Here is a 21,448-nt window from a genome sequence, read left to right as displayed (position 1 = left end):
GTCCTCGCAACGTTTCACGATTGCCACTCGGAAATTCGTTATTTAGGATGGCGCGAATACTTAAAAATTCATTCCTCGTGACGGCGCGAATATTCGCAATTTGCGAATAGTGCGCGAGGCAGACGAAGCGAATATTCGCGGCGCGAATAGTCGGAATTGCGAATATTCGCAGAGCCCTAACATCTACAGAGCTGAAAAATGACCATGTGTAATAGTTCAAGACTTCATGAGGAAAAATAAGAGGAGAGAGAAAAATGAAAAGAGGAAGAAGAGGAAAAAGACTGTATGATGATGAAATAGAACAAGTAGCAAAAGCTACCTGCTGAGGGGGCGCCGCCCCCCCAGACCCCCCCTTTCAAATTATATATGTGAGACTTTGAGTATCATAGAAGTCCTACGGCGACATGCCGAATGAAATGCCACAATTAAAATTATTGGATCAGATGATGAGCTGATAAAAGCCTTACCTAGTAATTTGGGAACATTTCTGACACAGTTTGGTTGCTTTAACTATCACTTTGATTTGCGAAATACAAATTGTTTTCACTTCGTATGTAGTTAAAGAGCTTGATGCAACAACGGCTTTTTTCGCCCCCCCTCTGGAATTTCTTCAGACTTTGTCTATTGATTACTCATACTTGAGCGCTTCTTTTCCCAAATTTTCAGACTCCCAAAAAATTTTGGGGGGGAGCTAGGGGGGTTGGAAGTCAAAACCTGTGAACCTCGATTTCTCTCGAACGAAGAAAGATATCGAGGTCCGGTTTGGACGAAAAATCGTCTAAAATTGCATACTTTAAGATTCTAAAGGTCGAAATCCCGATATCGCATTTTTAAGTCAACATATGTGCTTTTTTCCAGTTTTTAGGTCTAGATAATTTCTTTTAAACGAAAAATTTACAAAGATCTCAATTTTGTATTTGAACCAAAACCAGTTTTTTAAATTGTTCGTCTTTTTCCGCGTCCAACGAGTGGTCCATTAAGCTGGAGAACCAAACGGTTCCGGAGTTATGATCGATTGAAGTTTCCGCTCAACGCGCGCCGACCGATTTTCGCGCGCAAAAAAGTCGGATTTGACTGTTATTAAATCAGATTGACTGTTCAAACTGAGCGAAATGCATTATTAGGGACTCTTGAGGGTCGCTGAGTTCAGAAATTACAGATATTTCCAAAAAATTCACGTTTTTAAAATTACAGCTCTGTAGCGCTATTTTAGAGGCCTACTAAGCGCCGACCGGCCGCTCAGTGGTCCTGTACGGAGCTGTAATTTTAAAAACGTGAATTTTTTGGAAATATCTGTAATTTCTGAACTCAGCGACCCTCAAGAGTCCCAAATAATGCATTTCGCTCAGTTTGAACAGTCAATCTGATTTAATAACAGTCAAATCCGACTTTTTTGCGCGCGAAAATCGGTCGGCGCGCGTTGAGCGGAAACTTCAATCGATCATAACTCCGGAACCGTTTGGTTCCCCAGCATAATGGACCACTCGTTGGACGCGGAAAAAGACGAACAATTTAAAAAACTGGTTTTGGTTCAAATACAAAATTGAGATCTTTGTAAATTTTTCGTTTAAAAGAAATTATCTAGACCTAAAAACTGGAAAAAAAGCACATATGTTGACTTAAAAATGCGATATCGGGATTTCGACCTTTAGAATCTTAAAGTATGCAATTTTAGACGATTTTTCGTCCAAACCGGACCTCGATATCTTTCTTCGTTCGAGAGAAATCGAGGTTCACAGGTTTTGACTTCCAACCCCCCTAGCTCCCCCCCAAAATTTTTTGGGGGTCTGAAAATTTGGGAAAAGAAGCGCTCAAGTATGAGTAATCAATAGACAAAGTCTGAAGAAATTCCAGAGGGGGGCGAAAAAAGCCGTTTTTGCATCAAGCTCTTTGATTTTGACTGACTTAGTTTCTGATGGATTCAAACTCATAATATACATTTAGGTTCCAGGGAAAGAAAAATGCAGATGAGCTACACTTCACATGAATATAGATTGATTAAAAATAAATAATCCAAAGAAGTGATGGAATAAATGATAATTGTTTACTACAGTAAATACTATACCTAGGATTCCTAGGAATTTTAAATAAAATCCCACCCATCACTAAAATAACCCATAATGTATATACTCGTGGTGCCTGCTCTCGGCTCGATTTCGCCGAATGGAATTCTTTATCATCGCGGTTGTCCTTGCTGCGTGCGGGAGGAAATGAAGGCGCGCTCGCAGTAGCAAGAAGCAGACGCGCCAGGTTGCTTGCGACGCGTGAATGTAGCTTAACCTCCACAGATTAACAAACCGTCGAGCAGCCACGCGAAAAGTCCTATACCTACATAGAGAAAAAAAAGGAGGTATTTGCATCTTGAGGTTTGTTTACCCTGTGACGTAGGTCTGTACAACCTGGCCAGCGAAATCCGAAATTCGAAGTATGAAAAATTGACCATAATTTCCGATTTTCCAAGGTGTAAAATACACAACTCAGCAGAAGAAAGAAAGAAAGAAAAATCGATTTGATATTTCTAGAGATAAATGTATCGGTACGGACGATATATTAACGTTGAAATATCGATACGAGTTTTTGGTCTAAAAAATCGATATTCTGGTGGCGCGGAGCGTCTTCGAGGGGTTATGCCGCGTAGCGGCCAGTCGTCAAACGATACAATAATCGCACCCGAAGCCCGAACCCAAATTGAGCCTCATTCGAGCGGGTCTCAAAGCGGGGCCCAAGGCTGCAATCGCGGCCGAGCGGGCCTCACAGCGGCCCCGCTAGGCTAGCGGCCACCGACCCTCGGAAAAGTCGTAAAAACGAATGACTCAAGTTCACACGTGCAGGGCTCGGAGCATTGTAGCCAAATTGGTCTGTTTGTTATTCAGGGATAGTGTCCTAGCATAAGTTTATTTAAAAAACAATTAAATAAGAGGAAGGATTTCAACCCTGAAAAATGTCCTCTCGGGACCACTGCCAGCCTGTGACCCTGGGATCTTTGTCAGTTTTGGTGAGCACAGTTACAGAGATGGACCATTTTTTTTAGGGAGCAAACAAATCAAAATTTTTAGCCTTAAGTTGGTCGCAACCATATCCGGAAGTCGTTACAGTGACATTTTTGTGCAATATGCTTCTGTGGAAAGTGCAATACTTAATGAATACTTTTGACAAATCGTGTTTTTTCCAGTTTGCGCTTCAAACGTGATTTATTTATGGAGTGTCATACGTTCCTTTTTGAATTGAAAAACTCGTCAGATGCATTGGGTAATGGAGTATAGCATCTCTCATTTCTTAACGCAGGGGGCGGCAAATTTTGCATTTTTTTAAAATGTAGGTTTAAAAAAAATCGGATTCAGAAAAAAAAAATTACAAACGAGAAAGCGTCTTTCGGTGACACAAGAGACAGCACCTTTAATTAGTCGAGTTCAGAGAGAAACTAAACATGCAATTTGGCATGGAGCGGTGCAGCAGTGATGATGAGGACTTGAGATAAAAAGGAGAAGCCCTCAGCGCGGCGCACGGTGAATCGAGTCAATGAGAGAGGTCGGAAAAAATTTGGGAACTTAAAACGCTCATAACTCCGTTTATACAAGAATCTAATGTTCTGCAAGCTGTTTCACTGGTTTTCTTGTGATATTTTCTTCCAGTATCACCCCTTGAACTTTAAAATGTGACGAAATAAACATCAACATTTGCAGTTTTTGTCAAAAATTTCATGTCCGACCCCTCTAATTGACTCAATCCACTGTGCGGCGGTCGGCGTGAAACGCATAGCGCCTACAAGACTGTAGGAATACTTCACGCATTGCGCCAAACACAGTGCGGTCAGCGCGGCGCGCCGGCGGAAGTTAAAATTATTTAACCACATTTATGTTTGTTCTTGCATAATTTTTACCTTCATTTCTTACAAATGGAAGGCCTTGTTCACACATACCGGGTGTCCATAAAGTAACTGAAAAGTGGGTATAACTTTTGAACAAAAAAAGATAGAAGGTCGCGGTTTGTGGCATTCTTCATCATCAAAAAGGGGAAATTTTTCGATGGGGGGCTTTTCCTGGTGGACCCCCCTGGGGGGCCCCAGGGGGGGCAACTTCAAAAATTCAAATGGCAACCCCCATTTTTTTAGACATGATTACAAAGAACTTAAAAAGACAAGAAAAATGGCGCAAATAAAATTAAAATCGGTTATTTCGTTCAAAAGTTACAGCCGGTCAAAGTTTTAAATTGACCACTTTTCAAAAAATCGCCGATGAGCTCCAAATAATCGGAAAAACAGAAACAAACCGGGAATGAAAAGTTTGAAAAGTGCTTTTTAGGAAGAGGAAAAACAACTGACGTTGTCACAAGTCTGGATGGCATTGTTTCAAAATAAAATTTCGGAAAATTCAACATGGCGGCAAATTTGAGGAAACGCAAAAAATGAAAATTCCAGAAACTGTTATCTTTCAAATACCCTCTAGTTAAAGGAAATCAAAGGTATCAACTTTTATTCCTTTATTTGGCCAAGTAAGAGCAATAATTTGCTGACTTAAAAGTTGTCAAGCGGGGCGCCTTCAATCGTTGGAGTATGCGACATCACAGGATTAAGTGTGCTGTCGAAAAATGAAGCCGATGTGAAAAAGCGCTCCTCCTTTGGGATGCTTTAGAAATGTTTAAGGTCCTCCTCCTCAAATTTAACGAGAAAAAAGAAGAAAAGTAAAATTTAGCAATTTTTACCCACAAACTTGGCGAGCCAAAAAAACATGATTTATCCTGGTGCGGTAGGGGCGGTGGACATTTTTGTTTGACATTTCTCTCTCTGAAAATTAAAAATCCAAGAATAATTTTAATTCTCTAACTCCTGGGTCCTGGCACTCCAGTTCGGCAAGGAGGATATCTGCTACGCTTCACCGTGTCACCGATCAGATAGTGCATCAGATGTTACTGAAAAGATTGCATGGTGTCTCAAATCGTAAGGTTGAGACTGTCAATAAGATAATCTCAATTCAGATAATAATCAAGAGTAGAACGGCGTCTTCGGAATTGGAAGCGTAGCAGATATCCTCCTTGCCGAACTGGAGTGCCAGGACCCAGGAGTTAGAGAATTAAAATTATTCTTGGATTTTTAATTTTCAGAGAGAGAAATGTCAAACAAAAATGTCCACCGCCCCTACCGCACCAGGATAAATCATGTTTTTTTGGCTCGCCAAGTTTGTGGGTAAAAATTGCTAAATTTTACTTTTCTTCTTTTTTCTCGTTAAATTTGAGGAGGAGGACCTTAAACATTTCTAAAGCATCCCAAAGGAGGAGCGCTTTTTCACATCGGCTTCATTTTTCGACAGCACACTTAATCCTGTGATGTCGCATACTCCAACGATTGAAGGCGCCCCGCTTGACAACTTTTAAGTCAGCAAATTATTGCTCTTACTTGGCCAAATAAAGGAATAAAAGTTGATACCTTTGATTTCCTTTAACTAGAGGGTATTTGAAAGATAACAGTTTCTGGAATTTTCATTTTTTGCGTTTCCTCAAATTTGCCGCCATGTTGAATTTTCCGAAATTTTATTTTGAAACAATGCCATCCAGACTTGTGACAACGTCAGTTGTTTTTCCTCTTCCTAAAAAGCACTTTTCAAACTTTTCATTCCCGGTTTGTTTCTGTTTTTCCGATTATTTGGAGCTCATCGGCGATTTTTTGAAAAGTGGTCAATTTAAAACTTTGACCGGCTGTAACTTTTGAACGAAATAACCGATTTTAATTTTATTTGCGCCATTTTTCTTGTCTTTTTAAGTTCTTTGTAATCATGTCTAAAAAAATGGGGGTTGCCATTTGAATTTTTGAAGTTGCCCCCCCTGGGGCCCCCCAGGGGGGTCCACCAGGAAAAGCCCCCCATCGAAAAATTTCCCCTTTTTGATGATGAAGAATGCCACAAACCGCGACCTTCTATCTTTTTTTGTTCAAAAGTTATACCCACTTTTCAGTTACTTCATGGACACCCGGTATGTAGATAGGTTCACGGAACTTAACTTTCACGCAAAGTTCCGTGCGAACTTTTGCTAGTAGTGAGGGGCATAGTGTCCTTTCTTTAAATGTTTCTTGTTTTGCCGGTTGAAAATGCGGGTGTGATCCCTGGCGAAACGTCCCGGGTTTCTTATTTTATTTTATGTGTTTCTTTCTATTATTTGCGGCCTTAGTCCTGTTTTAAGTTGTTTCTCTGTTACTGTTTCGGGCCGATTAAGTTGTTTTTTATTGATGTTTTGAAACGAATGAGAAGGGGGCGGCAAAATACAGGTGGCCCATAGGCAGCAAGTAGGTAAATCCGGCCCTGTTTTTTAAATGAATTTTGAGTCAAATTTACGTGAGAAATTGATTTACCAAGATTATTTTTCTTAATTAAAATTAACTTTCTTTTTAATACAGTTTTTACGTAAATACATTTGTTCGTAATTTCCAATACTTTTTACGAAGTTTTTATGTTAATTTAATTGTTACGTAAATTTGACTTCCTTTTCCGACTTTTTTCTTTTTTCGCGTTTTTCTGTGACTTTTAACAATTTTAGACTTTCTTTCCTTACTCTAGTAAGGATCTAGTCGTCAGAATCTATCCTGAACGACAACTTACATTCATGGAAAATAAAGCTTTAAATGTTCCTGACAATTTTTTACCATCCATACTCACTAGAACACTTTGTATAGGTATATGAAAAATTTGAAGAGCATCACTGTCAAAAGCTAAGTTCTCCTTCCATTTAGCTCTTTTTGTATGGTCTACGGGTAAGGACAAAACTAACTGTTTTTGCTAAACGCTTACTGTTTTTTATTCATAAAATTTGAAAGTCTCAATGAAAGCAAAGCTATGTCCAATCACAGCTAGGTATTTTTATTTTGAGACTGCACATCCCAACTTCTCCCACTTTTTCAGCCGAATTATTTTTTTTTTTTGGGCTAGATTTTGGTTGGTGCAGTAATGCTGATGGTTATTTTTAGAAGACTATGATGGTGAAACCTAAATTTTCCAATGATATTTTATCAGCATAGTAAACTCAACCACGACTTCAATCATAAATAATTCCATTCAGCGAAATCAAGCTGAAAGGCACAAGTAAGGGTTCATGAAAGTTGAAGTCATAGCTCAACATTATAGGGTAGGTTCAAGTAACTTTTAACATGTTTTAGACTTTTTTTCTTACCGTAGACCCTGAAAAACCACTTAAATTCAAGGAAAATAAAGCCTTAAATGTTCATACCCATTTTTAAATGTCAGAACTCACTAGACCACATTATATTCATGATAAATTTGAAGAATAACGCTGTGAAAAGTTGAGTTTTCCGTAGATTTAGCACTTTCCGTATGGTCTTTAAGGTAACGACAAAAAGTGCTAAATCGAAGGAGAACTCAACTTTTGACAGCGATATTCTTTAAATTCATCATGAATATAATGTGGTATAGTGAGTTCTGACAGTTAAAAAATGGTTATGAACATTGAAAACTTTTAGTTCGATGAATTGAAGTTGTCGCTTAGGGTCCATTAGCGCTAAGGAAAAAAATTCTAAAACTTGTTTGAACCAACCCTATAATATTCTCCCATAGGATTCACTTTCAGACAGTAATAATTAATCAACATAAACATCAACCATTACTGATAAATCATCAAAGATCCTATTGGGCGAAATTCAGCCAAAAAGCACTAGTTTGGAGTCTTGACATTTTGGCCACTATTGGTTGCTTATTTACGCTATAAAACCGTGACTCGATGATAAAGAATGCCATATGGCGACATTGAGCCGAAAGGCATCTGTGTGGGTTTTTTACATTATGGTCACAGTTGATTGCTAAACGCTACCAAACCATGGCTAAATGATCAGAAATTCCATTTGGCGACACATGTTAACACTCTTTGAACATCTGAGGTATGAGTTCTGGAAAGTTTGGCTATACTTGGTTGCTAAACGCTACTTAACAGTAAATGTTCAACAGTGACTTGATGATGAAGAATGCCATAGGGCGACATTCCGCCGAAAGGCACCTGTGCGGGTTCTTTACATTATGGTCACAGTTGATTGCTAAACGCTACCAAACCATGGCTAAATGATCAGAAATTCCATTTGGCGACACATGTTAACACTCTTTGAACATCTGAGGTATGAGTTCTGGAAAGTTTGGCTATACTTGGTTGCTAAACGCTACTTAACAGTAAATGTTCAACAGTGACTTGATGATAAAGAATGCCATAGGGCGACATTCCGCCGAAAGGCACCTGTGTGGGTTCTTTACATTATGGTCACAGTTGATTGCTAAACGCTACCAAACCATGGCTAAATGATCAGAAATTCCATTTGGCATAATAAAGATGTTGCATGTGTGAGGAATTTGCGATTTGACTGTTGAATCTTCTGTAAAAGGTCACGAGAAACACGATGGTGCCACTGGTTTTCTCTGAAATCATCTCCCAAGCTCAAAAAAAAGCACTCAAGTTGAGGCCAAAATGGAGGGAATATCCCACCCTACCCTGAGAGTCCAAGTCTAGATCAAGACCAACTCTCCATGCAAAGATAGGGAGCTAATACATTGACAGGGCTACCAATTTATCTGGGGACTCCAAAACTGAAAACACGGCAACCCTGCTAATGTATTTGCTCCCTATCTTTGCATGGAGAGTTTGTCTTCATGTAGACGTGGACTCTCAGGGTAGGGTGGGATATCCCCTCCATTTTGGCCTCAACTTGAGAGCTTTTTTTGAGCATGGGAGATGATTTCAGAGAAAACCAGTGGCACCATCGTGTTCCTCGCGAACTTTAATACAAGAATCAACAGTCAAATTGGAAATTCCTCGCACATGTAACATCTCCATTGGGCCAAAATGCACCGATATCAATACTTCATATGTTACTTGGTTCCTCGAAAATTCTCCTCTTGGACTTAGCCTAAAAGTGTGGACACTTTTTAGCCTCCGGCGAAACCTAGAGTCTATACGGCTTCGCCGCACGACTAAAAAGGAAAATGAGAAGAGGAACGATACAAACAAGAAGACAGAGAAGAGGAGAAAGGAAAAGAAGAAAGATTTCCTTTCAATGCTTTGTAGATTCTACTTTCCCTTGGGGCTGTTCTATCGGTTGTCAGTAAGCTACTGAAATAGTTCCGTCAAGAAAAAGTCACGAAAAAGAGCGCTCTTACCGATAGCGAGCTGAGTTTTCAGAGCTGACAAAAGTAAGCTGTTGCCATTTGTACATCTATTTTACGCACTGCTGCGTCAGGCAATCTGACAAACCGACCTACAGGGCAACAATGCATTTAGTGCAAGTTCTCAAAACTCCGATTAGGCGAGCTGTTAATGATGTCATTGCAAGTGTCGGTACTGCCACCAGTTTTGGTAAGAGACGATACCGTTCAATAGCGATGGAATCGATTACCAAATAGCCAATACCAATAATCAACTACCAAATAGCGTTCCGGCAAGAATTCGTTTCAACACCCCTACTTTTCCTCTTTTTCAAATTCTTCTCATCAACCCTCTTTCCTTCTCTACTCTTTCCCTCCCCCTTTATTTTAATCTCCTTCTGTTGCCTCTCCCTCTCTTCGTTCTTTTCATCCTTCAAATTGTCCTGAGTGGCATATGTTAGGAACCTGAGCTCTTGCACTTAATTTTCACACTCTTATTTTTTCACATTCAACACCGATATGACTGGTTTGCTTAACCCATTCCATCATGATTTGGTATGGTGCATGCACGCCTAGAATTACAATGGGTCATTGTGCACCAACACGACTAGGTTCATAGGCCAAAACCCCTCCAATTTGGTTCAAAATCGGTAATTTTTAGCATAGTCTTTGGATTAGATAAAAAGTGTGGTATATTCTTTATAATATTGAGATTCCACTCGGCTAGTAGATGCCACTTGTACGGTTTGGTTTGATACTGTAACAGATCAGACAATTTAAAATTCAAACTTCCCGCCGGTTAGACTTCGGCCACTCGTCTCTCACCAGAGCAACGCTCCAGGTGGAGAAGGGTGGGCGGCACCTGATTGGTAGGAGTTTTCAGTCTTAGCTTCTTCCCTAGACCAGAGGGCGTTGCGGTTCTTAAACCAGTAAAATGTGAGTATTTTGAAGTTTTCACCCTTTCGGGAAGTGAAGTTTTATTTACGATGGTGACAGAGTGTGCTAAGGGGGCCGGCAGGCCACTCGAATCCAATTCAAAACAGTGGTGTTCTGTTTTTTCCCTGTCAAATCCTCTCTGGTCGAACCTCGGAGGCTCGATCCTGATGGCCCTCCAAGGCTCACTCGGATTGCGACTTGGTGATTAGTACTTATGTTCCTTTTGATAGTGTTGTACAGACCCCGAGATATTACAATACATTACCTTTGGAGTTGGACTGTGCCATGAAGAGTGATAGAAATCATTGGGACTGGAGGCTGCATAAAAATTGCTATTCATAGGGCTTCTTAAATTCTGGGTTGATTTAACTAAAGGTGGAGAGCTGAGAAGCCTAGCAGAAGGTAGGTCAACTTTTTCAATTAAGGGGTAAGAACTATGATGATCTTCCTCATAACCTTCATGGTGCTCATCTGTAAATCAAACACATTAAAGAAAATTAAAGATAAGCTCAGGATATACAATTAGTTTGAAATTTGATTTAAAAGAATTGATACAACTAACTCACTTTTTGGAGGGATTTCTTGCACTAGATGTTACTGTTCCGTACAACCCTTCAAAAAGGTACCTTGTACAACACTGCCACTCCTGAATATACAAAATTGTAAGAGGGGTTTAAGGGGGAAAGGTTGTGCTCTCAACACATGTCTCTTGCTAGGAGACCAGCTTATTAAAGCGCACAATGTTGAGCTTGGTTTAATGGTGATTCAGCTCTGAAGAATCTGGGCTACATACAGAGTGTACCAAAAGTCCGTCCCACCTCTGCTAACTTTTGAACGAATTGAGCTAGGGTAATGAAACTTTGGGAATGTTCCTATCTCAAAGGGGACCATCTTTTGGGGGGGGGGGGGTCAAAATTTTGGTCCCCCCTCAGGGGGGGGGGCGAGAGGGGCCCCCAACTTTTTTTTTTTCAAATGGCAACCCCTATCTTGTGATACCTCATTTGAAAGAGCATTAAAAACTAAGAATTTTGGCGCAAACCGCAGATCAATATCTTTATTTTTGACCGAGTTATGATAGGTCAAAGGTCAAATTTGACCTATTTTAAAAAAATCATAACTCCGGTTCAAATTATCGTAAAAAAAAAAAAATAAAACGGGAAAATTTACCAAATTATGTCCGCTTTTAAGTAAAAATTGCAGAAATCACTTCAATTTAATTTTAAGGGAGGGCTCGGACCCCCAAATACGTCAATTCAAAGGTCATTCAATTTTCCCGCGAAATAAGCCAATTTACCCTAGATTTGCCTCCACTAGTCCAGTCAATCTAGCATTTTTCTGGGAAAATCTATATATAGAAGGTTTTTTTGCGGAAACATGTTGCATTAAGCTACCACAGCAACACATCAAAAGTTTACCAAAATCGGCCGTCCGCTAAGGCCGCCATCTTGAAAAAAGGGGGGGCGGGGGGCCAAAATACGCCGCCGGCGACCGGTTTTTAGCTTATTTCTTGAAGAATATCGATCCTACGGAAACATGTCATCGAACCTTTTAAAAAGATCATAAAATTTCCTGTTAGAAACACTATACATTTATCAAGTTGCAACTTCTGGTTCGTGAGATATGGCGGTAGTTTCCTGCGGCTAGGAAAGTCAAATCATGCGAGAAATCGCGTTTTTTCAACAAAATCTGTAATTATCTTAAAAACGGCGAGTCTGAGGCAAAAAAGTGTTCTCACCGGAATGAAAGAGCATGAAATTTCCATGCTAAAAATGCTTATGAATTCACTAGGGGGCCGCCCCCGGAGCGCTATGCGGTCAGAACCAACGGCGGCTACTACGCGGTGAGGCTCGGCTTGGCCGCGCCATGAATTGTTGCGGTCCAAGATGAAACGGCTTCACTTTTTTGGTAAATTTACCGCGAGAGTAAGTCATATTATCCATTTAAATATGTGCTAATTTCCTTTCATCATGAACCCCCCCCCCCCCTCCCCCTTCAGGTCATGCATGTTGTATAGTTAATAAATGTCAACGGTCGTGCTTGAAGATAGTGTTATTATTTTATGCTTTCTTATTCAAATTAAATTTGTCAAACAACAAATATTCTTTTTTCAAAGTAACTAATAGGAAATGAATTAATACAAAATATAGAAAGAGGGAGTTTAAATTCATCCTCTGCTTCCTCTTCGATCAGTGTTTCTGCTTGATTGCTGCATTCTTAGCCGGAACGATGTAGGCAAATGTCACTGCATGGTAGACCAGCTCTCTTACAAGAGCAACGGTTACTACAGCCTTTCGAACATGTACATGAGATGATTTGTAAAAGTTCTTGGGGGGGGGGGGGGCAGGCGGGTTGAGCATAGGCACAAGAAGAAGCCTGAGTTCCGAAGATTTCCACCCCCATTCCTTGGGATTCCGTTTTCTTCCTCTCCAGAGTTGAACTTGATAATATACACGTAGGAAGTGTTGTTTGCACGCATCTGAAGTTGAAGGCAACGTTTGCAGTTTCACCTCAGTTTTTGCCTTGCCAAAGCACGATTAAAACATTGAAATCTGCATTTGTTCAAAGCAGTAACTGATTTTTCAGCATCATACAGCAAAAGAACGAGTTGCTCACCCGCTTGACAAAGCTCATCTTGAGTGCAGTCGGTTTCATCAAATTTCTCAGCAATACAAGTGACTTCGCGACATTTTTCCAACAGTTTAATAAATTTGCCTTTGCCCTAGCCACGAAATGCTGAAGTAGTATCACATCCACTGACGACATGGATAAACAGAATGCTCTTCTTCAAATTTACATTCGATGTTCGCAATTGATTTGAGCTAAAAATTTGGGCTGCATATTTGCCCTTACCTGGTTTGAGTAATAGGACGTCGCTTGATGCAGGCGTCAAAGCTATCATTAGAACCAAGGAGGTCAATGTCTTCACCAACGATTAGAGTACCTATATTGAGAGAGTATGGCCACCGGTGTTACCACCTCTGATTGGCTCAGCCATCTTAGGCTGAATGGAGCCCTTAGGACCCAAAAATGGCGGACGCCATAAATTAATGTGATGCAAAATGACTCAAATTGTAGTTTTCTTTGCTTATTGTAACGAGAAATTAACCCAAATGCACTATTGCGATTCTTTACATATTTTTAAGGCTAATCGTGTGCAATTTTTGAGAAAAATTATCTTAGATGTAGTAAGGTTGGCAGCAAGTGCGGTTGGTGAAAACCGTCAAAAGTTGGCAATGACCCCCCTCCTATCCACAAAAACCAAAACAAAGCACCGCCATTTTTGGGTCCTAAAAGTCTCTCCATGGGGCCCAGTGGCCATACTCTCTCAATATAGGTACTCTACCAACGATAACAACTTGTTTCTTCGTTCCTCTCGGCACACTGATAGCTTCATTTACGATGAGAGTATCCGCATCGTCCTCTGCTTGAGATACTTTAACTTGACTCCCTGTAGTAAAGTGTTTCGATAGCAAGCAAATCAAACGCGCCTCATTCTTTTCATTATAGATAGAAGCAAGTCCTGGGCCACGGATAGAGGAGTGTTCTCAAAAAAAATTAAGGCAGGACATTTCTTAAAGCTATAACGTCGTCACCTTTCAACGCTTTTTGTTCGTATCCACCAAAAACAATTGAACCTTCAAGACCATCATGCTTTTCAACATATAGGTATTGATAAACGATTCCACCGCTTAAGGTAATAAACGAAGAAATGCTTGTCTTATTCCTATTTCTATATTTTGTATTGGTTCATTTCCTTTTAGTTACTTTGAAAAAAGAATATTTGTTGTTTGACAAATTTAATTTGAATAAGAAAGCATAAAATAATAACATTATCTTCAAGCGCGACCGTTGACATTTATTAACTATACAACATGCATGACCTAAAGGGGGAGGGGGGGGGGGGTTCATGATGAAAGGAAATTAGCACATATTTAAATGGATAATATGACTTACCCTCGCGGTAAATCTACCAAAAAAGTGAAGCCGCTACATCTTGGACCGCAACAATTCATGGCGCGGCCAAGCCGAGCCTCACCGCGTAGTAGCCGCCGTTGGTTCGGACCGCATAGCGCTCCGGGGGCGGAACCCCTAGTGAATTGATAGGCATTTCTTTCATTCCGGTGAGCACACTTTTTGGCCTCAGACTCGCCGTTTTTAAGATAATTACAGATTTTGTTGAAAAAACGTGATTTCTCGCATGATTTGACTTTCCTAGCCGCAGGAAACTACCGCCATATCTCACGAACCAGAAGTTGCAACTTGATAAATGTATAGTGTTTCTAACAGGAAATTTTATGATCTTTTTAAAAGGTTCGATGACATGTTTCCGTAGGATCGATATTTTTCAAGATATAAGCTAAAAACCGGTCGCCGGCGGCGTATTTTGGCCCCCCGCCCCCCTCTTTTTCAAGATGGCGGCCTTAGCGGACGGCCGATTTTGGTAAACTTTTGAAATGTTGCTCTGGTAGCCTAATGCAACATGTTTCCGCAAAAAAACCTTCTATATATAGATTTTCCCAGATGACCCTTATTTAGAGCTAAATTGACTGGACTACACATTATCTCAGTAAGGCCAAAATCAGTTCAACATTACGTTGGCAAGTCCCCTTTCGGGAAAAGTTAAAAAAAAACGAAAGAGCCATGCACAAAAAGGGCCAAAAACGGCCCATTTTTGGGCCTTCGAAATTGGGGTCGAAGTGAGGTTTTTTTTCATCCTTAGGGTGACTCTTTACACATACTAAAATTTCAGATTGAGTATACGCACCATTTTCGAGTTATGGGGGGGGGGGGCAAAGTCCCCGATTTTCACCCATTTTTGCAGGTGTTTTAATGTCGAACATCGGCTGTTACGAGGTACTAGATCTAGATATTAAAGCGCGGTTTTCGGTAATTTGTTCAGCTATTCCTGTAGTATTTTTCCACATCTTTCATAAAGCCCCAAATGGTTTTTCGGGGGGCGGGGAGGGAGGGCTTTATTCATACTACCATGACCGTTAGCGCATCTTACTGACTTTACTTTGTTCTCTTCTCTCCACGCCGCGGTCATGATGGTATTTTCTGTTGAGGATTTTTCTTCTTCTTTACATTTTACCAATTTTAATGTCCTCCCTCCCTTTTCCCCTTTTTCCCCCTCCCCCGCAATCCAAACACTTCCTCTCAAGTGCTTCATCCTGTATGGCAGATATGACAGGGTCATATGTGGGGGATTATTTTTCTTTCTTCACGATTGATAAACTTTGACCCTACTTACTTCTCCCTTACAGGGGTAAGGGCCTCCCTTACCCCTGTATTATCCCCCCCCCCACCTGCCCGCTCCACTTTACTTGAAGTAGTTTGCTCCCTCCGCAGCAGAAATGACGATGTTTCCTGTGAGGAATTTTTTCTTATTCATATTTTTCTTGTTTCCCTTTCCACTTCTATGTCTAATTTATTCTTTCCTAGGTACATTCTCTTCCGCTTTCTCTTCGCATAACTATATTACTCCCACAAAAAAAGATTAAAAAGTAGAAGAAAAGTGAAAAGTAAAGAGAACGAGGCAAAAGAGGGACGAATAAGAGGGGAAAAGAACGAGAAGAGTAGGAGGGTGGCTCCCATGTATTCAGTATTTCAGTACCTAAACATAAGTAAACAATTATTTGCCAGAAACATCGTCATTTCTGCTGCGGAGGGAGCAAACTACTTCAAGTAAAGTGGAGCGGGCAAGTGGGGGGGGATAATACAGGGGTAAGGGGGGCCCTTACCCCTGTAAGGGAGAAGTAAGTAGGGTCAAAGTTTATCAATCGTGAAGAAAGAGAAATAATCCCCCACATATGACCCTGTCATATCTGCCTTACAGGATGAAGCACTCGAGAGGAAGTGTTTGGATTGCGGGGGAGGGGGAAAAAGGGGAAAAGGGAGGGAGGACATTAAAATTGGTAAAATGTAAAGAAGAAGAAAAATCCTCAACAGAAAATACCATCATGACCGCGGCGTGGAGAGAAGAGAAGAGAACAAAGTAAAGTCAGTAAGATGCGCTAACGGTCATGGTAGTATGAATAAAGCCCTCCCTCCCCGCCCCCCGAAAAACCATTTGGGGCTTTATGAAAGATGTGGAAAAATACTACAGGAATAGCTGAACAAATTACCGAAAACCGCGCTTCAATATCTAGATCTAGTACCTCGTAACAGCCGATGTTCGACATTAAAACACCTGCAAAAATGGGTGAAAATCGGGGACTTTGCCCCCCCCCCCCCCCCCCTAGGGTGTATCTTATTTTTGAGTTTTGCGAAAATCAAGTTGGTCAACCCCTAAAAAGTTTCTATGTAGTCTCTAAATGAACCCCCTAAAAGGAAAAAAATTTAAAAAAATTTTAACCCGTGCCTCAAAGGGCCTAAAGGGCCTAAACCCAAAATTCAAAAATTTTGGCAAGCGACACATCAATTCTGAAGGAAAATGGCAAGTTACGGCCCTTTTAGGACAGAAATTTCGTCCGTTTTGCCGTATCTTGAAGCGTAAGGTCACAAACGGCCCAATGACGACGTGAGGCTATGGGCTGGCGGGGCGCGCCGCGGCCGGCCCGCCGCTGAGCGTGCGCGCGCGGCAGGGTTGCGCATCGCCGCTTTACACCGGCGTAGAGGAACGAACGGTGGGGTGGGAGGGGGATATCCGGTGGAAAAGCATCCACATTTTCTATCCATAATGAAAATGCATTATACTTTTTCAATATAGATGAGGAAATATGAGCCATACAAGGAAGTGATGAAAAGAGTGACAAATACATATATAGTTTGTACGGTTAGGAGTGTAAGTGGGGAAAATTTGCCGTAACTACAGAACAGCCCTGAAAATCTCCGGGAAATAAAAGCTGCTATTGATGAGAGGTTTGCATGAGAGGTTTAATTAAGGACTAATTAAAAAGATAGGTGCGATGTTGTCGAATCGTAAGCCCTTTACGCGATCAAAAGCGATTAGTGTAAATTTAATTGGAAAAGTTCAAGAAAAATTTGATGAAAGAAAATTGCCCCAAATTCGGGAAGTGCTTAAAGTGTTTTTCTATTATGTGAAGTTTTCGCACATTAATGTCGATGGCGTGTCGAACTCGATGTAATTCCAATATGGAATGAAAAATGTAGAATCCCTGTGATACATAGTGTCTATGTTTACCCTCCTTTTCATTAGTGCATTTAACGTGACATCAATTAGAAAGTTTAATTCGAGAGGTTCAATATGGCTTACTCACTTACACTTTGTGGTACTGAACCCCCCCCCCCCCCCCCTACAGTTACTTGCTATAATCAAAAATGTAATATTAGTTTCTCGAAAAAATATGAATTACTTTGGGATTTGAACCCCACTCTTTAAAACCGTGGGCAATGCCCTTGACCACTCGGCTACTGGGGCAGATTTGAGTAAATGAGGCTAATGTGTCATTTAGCCCCGTGGGTGAGGCCAGGTAATCAACATCAGCTGTAAGTTGGCGAAGCCAGATTGAACCGATTGAATAAAACTTTCTAATTGATGCCGCGTCAAATACACCAATGAAAAGGAGGGTAAACAAAGTCTTATTGATGTATCAAACCTTCAGTGATTTCATATGAAATGAAAAAACTTATTTTCTTCCGTTTGGCGGGACTATAAGCGAGCGTGAATTTTTCCTGTCGAGAAACTCTCTCCTGGGCGCGAGCTTTCTTCTTGTCTGCTCTCCTCACCTCTGCTGCAAGGATAGTATCCTTCACTGTGGATATTATGCATTCTCATTCAGGTTTTTGCTGAAGAATTAAAAATGCTTTATCCTCTTCATTGTCCATGATATCTAGAGTATTGCATAAAGCAATGTCGAATAACACGTCGACTTTTGCCGTAAAATCAGTCTCCAAATTCTCTTGAACCAGCGATCGACGGCTAGCATTTTTTGATACGCGCCTCCACTCCTCATAAAAATGTAAACATTTTTAAAAACATGGACACTATGTATCACAGGGATTCTACATTTTTCATTCCATATTGGAATTACAAGATCAGAGGTTTTCGACGCACCGCCATCGACATTAATGTGCGAAAACTTCACATAATAGAAAAACACTTTAAGCACTTCCCGAATTTGGGGCAATTTTCTTTCATCAAATTTTTCTTGAACTTTTCCAATTAAATTTACACTAATCGCTTTTGATCGCGTAAAGGGCTTACGATTCGACAACATCGCACCTATCTTTTTAATTAGTCCTTAATTAAACCTCTCATGCAAACCTCTCATCAATAGCAGCTTTTATTTCCCGGAGATTTTCAGGGCTGTTCTGTAGTTACGGCAAATTTTCCCCACTTACACTCCTAACCGTACAAACTATATATGTATTTGTCACTCTTTTCATCACTTCCTTGTATGGCTCATATTTCCTCATCTATATTGAAAAAGTATAATGCATTTTCATTATGGATAGAAAATGTGGATGCTTTTCCACCGGATATCCCCCTCCCACCCCACCGTTCGTTCCTCTACGCCGGTGTAAAGCGGCGATGCGCAACCCTGCCGCGCGCGCACGCTCAGCGGCGCACATTGGTTCCAGGGCCCGATCTAGGTGGCATTAATTAGAATATCACTGATGATGACATATTATATATGTTTCTAGGGGTTCTTTGGGTCGCTAATTACGAATTTGAAGTCAATTTGACTGTATCATTTAGCATAAGGTGGTAAATTTGCATTTAGCTTGAAAATTCATACTTAATACTACATTAATAATATTTTAAAATGGCTGAATTCCTGGACTGATATATTTTTCAACCTTTTTTGATTTATCATCAAAAACTATCGATGAATTTACGAGGATTTGTCCTCTAATTACTAATTTTTTTATGGGGGGGGTGGGCAATGTTGTATAATTTTGTGAACCAGGAATTGGTATTATCTGGTAAAATATACCTCCTAAATGTTGTGGTTTCCCTGAGGAAAATAAATTCCAGTACCAAAGAAAACTGCTTATCCCACTATTCGAGTTGTTCATACAGTGTTGACAAATCAGCGTAAGAAGAACTTTATTTGAACCTCAATGCTCGCTGATTTCTTGATTCGCCGCGCTTTAAAACCAACAGAAATTTTGAAGCTTTGTAATTTAATGGTACAATTATGCTATCAGAATTATTATATTATCAGAATAACTATGAATTAAGATTCGATCTTCGTCTATAATTCAAAAAATACATTTAAATTCATTATACGCGGCAATTTAAACATACGTAACATAAATATTTTACTTGAACAAGAAGTATATTCACTCAATGAAGGAAAGCAGAAACCAAAATTAATAACAAAGTATTTTGAAAGAAAAATGATTACTGTCTGTAAGAGCAGGAAAATATTCATCGGTATAATATTTTATTGCGCATCAAAAAGAGTGAGGTGTCACACTTGCTTTTTTTCTTTTTTAAACAAAGTTGTGAGCTTGCGATGATTTCAGAGCCTTACAAACCTGAGAGAATAAAAACACGAAGAAATCATGAACCAAGAAAGAAATAAGCATTCGTTGTTAAGTTAGAGGACATTTACTCATACAATCACGGAATAATGCGCGAGGAGTGCAGTAAGCTCCTTTTCTGTGGAACAGTGCTATGTCTATGGGCCTCTCTAAAGGTACAGACAATGTGAAAAACAATTATCTAAACGATTGAGAGGATTTAAGAACCCACGTGTTCTGTATTTTGAGCCATAATTGTAAAATTTCTAGTCAAAAAACGGGAACTGTCTTTAGTCTATGGGCTTCTCTACAGGTATAGACAAGGTGAAAAATAATCATCCCAATGATTGTGAGGATTTGAGAACTCACGTGATGTGCAAAAAATGCAGTCCTCAAAGATCTGGAGTCTGCAGTAGTGCAGTAAACTCCTCAGTGTGTCAATTTTCTTCATTTCTCGAAGGCCGGTTTTGGAAATTCAAAGTGCGCTAACCTCCAGGGACGCAAGTATGCGCAGAATTTTTTTGCTCCGAAATCAAGTGTAGGGTCAGCACTAACTACTACAGTCGGTCTGCACGTGTGCGAACCTACGCAGGGCCTTTATTTTGAGTCATAATTGTAAAATTTCCAGTCAAAAAACCGGAGCTGTGGTAAGTCTATGGGCTTCTCTAGAGGTATAGACAAAGTAAAAAATAATCATCTTAACGATTATGAAGACTTGAGAACCCACATGACCTATAAAAAATGCAGTATTCATATTCCCAAGGATCTGAGGTCTGCAGTAAGCTCCTTAGTGTGTCAATTCTTTATTTCTTGAAAGCCGGTTTTGGAAATTCAAAGTGCCCTAACCCCCAGGGACGCAAGTATGCGCAGAATTTTATTGCACTAAAATCAAGTTTAGGGTTAGTACTAACTACTACAGTAGGTCTGTATGCGTGCGAACCGGCGCAAGACATTCATCTAGAGCCATTTTTGTAAAAATTTGCTTGGAATTAGTAGAAAATAACGCTTTGTCTAACGGCTTGTCTAGATGTATAGACACGTTTTTGAAAGATAGTAAGAACGTATAAACCTTTAACATGCCTTATATTTTTGATACACCATAACAGAACACTTCACATTTGCATCTATTTCTGTGTGATGAACTTCAAATCATAGGACCTGACAGTAAACACTGAAAACTGGTGCGAGTCCGCCCAAAAGTACCTCGCGGCCTCACCTTTAGGTGCTTATCATTTCCTTATTAGTGATCCAATCCTCATGATATTTGGCCAAGTTACTCTCGAGAGTATGCACTATCAATCTGTGGTGTCAAATTTTAATTTTTCCAAAATTCATTTTTTCGAATTAATGCCACCTAGATCGGGTCTCGGAACCAATGTGCGGCGGGCCGGCCGCGGCGCGCCCCGCCAGCCCATAGCCTCACGTCGTCATTGGGCCGTTTGTGACCTTACGCTTCAAGATACGGCAAAACGGACGAAATTTCTGTTCTAAAAGGGCCGTAACTTGCCATTTTCCTTCAGAATTGATGTGTCGCTTGCCAAAATTTTTGAATTTTGGGTTTAGGCCCTTTAGGCCCTTTGAGGCACGGGTTAAAATTTTTTTAAATTTTTTTCCTTTTAGGGGGTTCATTTAGAGACTACATAGAAACTTTTTAGGGGTTGACCAACTTGATTTTCGCAAAACTCAAAAATAAGATACACCCTACCCCCCCCCCCCATAACTCGAAAATGGTGCGTATACTCAATCTGAAATTTCAGTATGTGTAAAGAGTCACCCTAAGGATGAAAAAAAACCTCACTTCGACCCCAATTTCGAAGGCCCAAAAATGGGCCACTTTGTGCATGGCTCTTTAAACGGTCAAATTTAATCACCTTAAATTTCGTTTTTTTAACCATTCCCGAAATTTGGGGACTTGTCAGCGTAATGTTGAACTGATTTTGACCTTACTGAGATAA

General features: G+C 40.3%; 2 protein-coding genes across 5 annotated transcripts in view; both read right to left on the bottom strand.

Moving 5' to 3' along the window:
• Nucleotides 1-21,448, bottom strand: part of jbug (filamin-type immunoglobulin domains fbug) — a 272,164-nt gene that overhangs the window by 200,365 nt on the left and 50,351 nt on the right. For all 4 annotated transcript variants that reach the window (XM_072300607.1, XM_072300594.1, XM_072300598.1 and 1 more), the window contains one exon: nt 10,327-10,532. In XM_072300607.1, the coding sequence (XP_072156708.1) occupies nt 10,327-10,532 (206 nt within the window). The remainder of the gene's footprint in view (nt 1-10,326; nt 10,533-21,448) is intronic.
• Nucleotides 1-21,448, bottom strand: part of LOC109042783 (GTP-binding protein Di-Ras2) — a 504,879-nt gene that overhangs the window by 467,719 nt on the left and 15,712 nt on the right. The gene's annotated exons all lie outside the window — the stretch shown is intronic.

The sequence above is a fragment of the Bemisia tabaci genome, chromosome 1 (genome assembly GCF_918797505.1).
Source record: "Bemisia tabaci chromosome 1, PGI_BMITA_v3".
In the NCBI taxonomy this organism is placed as follows: domain Eukaryota; kingdom Metazoa; phylum Arthropoda; class Insecta; order Hemiptera; family Aleyrodidae; genus Bemisia; species Bemisia tabaci.
This window is presented reverse-complemented; position numbering and strand designations above follow the sequence as displayed.